Genomic DNA, 3,199 nt, shown 5'->3' with positions numbered 1-3,199 from the left:
GTGAATGTGACTTACAATTTCCAAAGAGATTCAGGCTTTCAGAGTGTAGAATTGCTGAAATAAAGCATAGATTCCTGTGTAATCACCCCAGTATTTGGGGAAACCAATACTGTCTTCATTGGGAGGGTGGTAAGAGATATTAGAGCCAGCCGAAACTGTTAAGCATGCCTGACCATCTTGAGGTAAGCAGTTCTCTACAGATGCCAGATATTATTTATAGAACTATTTTGACATTTAGTGAGAATCTGTAATATTTAGGGTCGGTGCAGAGACTTTCATTCTAAATAACTGTTCCAAACTTCATATCTGCGAATGCATATTATTTTCTGTGATTGCACGACTGTGCAAGTGTAAAGGAGAAGTATAAAACACAGACTATCAAGTTGTTCAAAAGAAAATACTGGTGTGAATTATTGAATATGTACACCAGGCATAAATCTTTGATACAATGGGAATGTTTCCAGACAAAACAAGATGGAATCTCTGTTCCTAATTCTGACACAGTTCCTTGAAAAATACAGCTAGGTGCATAGAGATGAGGCTTTATGTACAATTTGCCTTTTTAAGAGCCCTCCCCTAAATCTAAGGCTTTGCGAGGGCCTGCGGAAGCTGACACCGAGCCCTAGCTGCAGGACCGGAAAACTTAATGCCGGAACCTTTGTGCTGAAATGCCTCGCTCCCCGGCCGGTGCTCATTCGCAAAGGACCGTCCCAGCCAAGTGCCTGTTGGTAGGAATCTGCTTGGCCTCGGGTCTGAGGGGCCTTTGAGGTGGCTGTGGCTGCGACTGAAGCAGGCGTCCAGGAGAGTCCACAGGAAAGAAGGCTCCATGGACGATCAGGGCTGTCCCCGGTGTAAGACCACCAAATACCGGAACCCTTCGTTGAAGCTGATGGTGAATGTGTGCGGACACACTCTGTGAGTTGGGGGAGAGTGGGATTTATGGGGGGAAGACGCACAGGATGGGAGCCCTCGAAAGAGCCGGGAGATGCTTGACCTCGGCTCAGGGGAGAAAAGGGCGTCGTTAGTTTCGACCCTGGGGAGGAAAATGGGAAAAGGGAACGTTGTTTCTGTAAACAGACTAGCCGCTAGCCGTGAGCCGCTCTGGCCTGGTTTGGACTGCAGGTTGCCTGACCAGCAAGTTTGTCAGGTTTCACCCTTCTTAGGTGATGAAAACCTCGACTGTATTTCCAGGCTGTGTTGTCAGCAGGGTTCCAGACATCTCGCTGGTTAAAAGCGGGCCTGGTTTGGACTGCAGGTTGCCTGATGTGTTAACCAGCAAGTTTGTCAGGTTTCACCCTTCTTAGGTGATGAAAACCTCGACTGTATTTCCAGGCTGTGTTGTCAGCAGGGTTCCAGACATCTCGCTGGTTAAAAGCGTGGGGATCGGAGTGTTTAAGTTCACGCAAAATGTTTTTATTAAAAAGAGCGAAAGTGCTATGAAAATAAAATTACTGTTTATATACTGCTGCTATTTTTTGCGTTAGTTAATTTGAAACCCCGACGGTATGCCCACTGTCCTGATGGAGTTTGGTTAGATTCTCATCTCTAAAAGAGAAAATTTAGATTTTAGGCAGTTAATTTTGGAGATAACAGTAATGGCTGGCATTTATTGAGTGCACATTACATGCCAGGCACTGTTTTAAGCTCTTTACCATGAGTTATCTTATGTCATTCTCACAACAGTCCCATGAAGCAGGTACTAGTATCATTCCCATTTTACAGGGAAGGAAACAGAGACTGCTCCACGTCTCTTATTTAGTGGGCCCTGCTAGAATTGGAACACAGGATGTCTGACTCTAGAACGCCAATTTTGGGGGGATAGGGGAAGAAGGGAGGTTGAATATTTTGAAGAGTAAGTGCAGGAACTGGTCAGAGTGTTTCTTGCCACGTTTTTAGGGTCAAATGTGATTCAGTAGAGGTGGTTTCTATAAAGCACTTTGGGATGTAAGGTGAACATATATTCCTGTAGTTTCTTTGAGGTTTCTTAGAGATAAAAAATGATGGATAATCTACAATGTGGTAGACAAGACCTTTGGGTAAGCATAAATTGCATGGTTAATTGTAGTTATAATGATTATAATGGGATTTAGTAACTTACTGGATTGGTTCCTTTTTCTAATTAATCGTTATTTTCCTTTGCTTCATCCAGCAAAGGATGATTGTGTGTGATTGAATGGGTTAAGATTAGAAATAAGGTGAAAATAATCAAGTAGATTGAAAAAGGGAAACGAGACAAACGCTGTGTAAAGACTATTAGGTTTTTAGAGAGATTTTGCTCAGTTTCTCTTCATTTTCCTGTATCAGATTTGTTACAGTTGGTGCTCAAGGAAAGGGAATTTGCTTTTTTGGAAGGATACTAACTAAATGTAATTTACTGGAAGAAATTTCTACCTAGTAGTAATTAGCCAATCAGGGAAGATTATGTAATGTTAGTAAAATAAATTGCGTTTTTATTAGACAATTATAAATATTTATTTTTAATTAGAAATTGCTTTTGTCGTATCCATAGTCTTTTCTGTTTTTTCATAAGAGTTAAGAATTGTCTAAGTCATTCTCGTGTTGCATTGATTTTGGTTTATTTGCTAACCTATTAGATAAAGACCACGTTTTACAGCCCTTTTTTGACCTGAAATATGAACAAACTGAATAAAAGATTATATGGTATTGGCTAAGAGAACAAACTTCTGATTTTGAATTCTTTGTACTCTTATAGGCTCTGTGGCTTTGGGCAAATTCCTAACTCCTCTTGCCTCATTTTTCTTACCTGTACAATAGAGAGACTAGCACCATATATATTACAGTGTTTGAGGATTAAACAATATATGTAAACATCATATTTGGAGGTGCTTAACAGAGTTTCTTTCACATAGTATTTGTTCAGTATACATTGGCTATCGTATTATTATTTGTGCATGGTATGGATGCTAAGCAGAAATAAAATTTAAACAGGATCTGTTTGGCCTGCTGTGAAAGACTTGCACAACAATGGTTATCTTTAAATAAATTTAAGAGACTATAAAATGTGAAAATATAGTTTTAATTTTAATTATAGTGACCCTTTTGTGATGATTTTCTTTTCTTTTTTTTTTTTGCGGTACGCGGGCCTCTCACTGCTGTGGCCTCTCCCGCTGCGGAGCACAGGCTCCGGACGCGCAGGCTCAGCGGCCATGGCTCACGGGCTTAGGCGCTCCGCGGCACG

General features: G+C 41.0%; 1 protein-coding gene across 9 annotated transcripts in view; it reads left to right on the top strand.

The window, feature by feature from the left end:
* Window positions 1-699: 699 nt before the first annotated feature.
* MNAT1 (MNAT1 component of CDK activating kinase) overlaps window positions 700-3,199 on the top strand; it is a 223,416-nt gene continuing 220,916 nt past the window's right edge. For 5 of the 9 annotated variants that reach the window (XM_055088512.1, XM_024133048.3, XM_028495974.2 and 2 more), the window contains exon 1: window positions 701-915. In XM_055088512.1, coding sequence (XP_054944487.1) covers window positions 827-915 — 89 coding nt within the window. In that variant the 5' untranslated portion in view covers window positions 701-826. Of the gene's footprint in view, window positions 916-3,199 lie in introns of all 9 variants that reach the window. The other 4 variants (XM_055088511.1, XM_055088510.1, XM_024133054.3 and 1 more) reach the window with 1 other exon arrangement.

Source organism: Physeter macrocephalus, chromosome 11 (assembly GCF_002837175.3).
Source record: "Physeter macrocephalus isolate SW-GA chromosome 11, ASM283717v5, whole genome shotgun sequence".
In the NCBI taxonomy this organism is placed as follows: Eukaryota; Metazoa; Chordata; class Mammalia; order Artiodactyla; family Physeteridae; genus Physeter; species Physeter macrocephalus.
The sequence above is the reverse complement of the archived record's forward strand: the minus strand, read 5'-3'. Positions and strand labels throughout refer to the sequence as shown.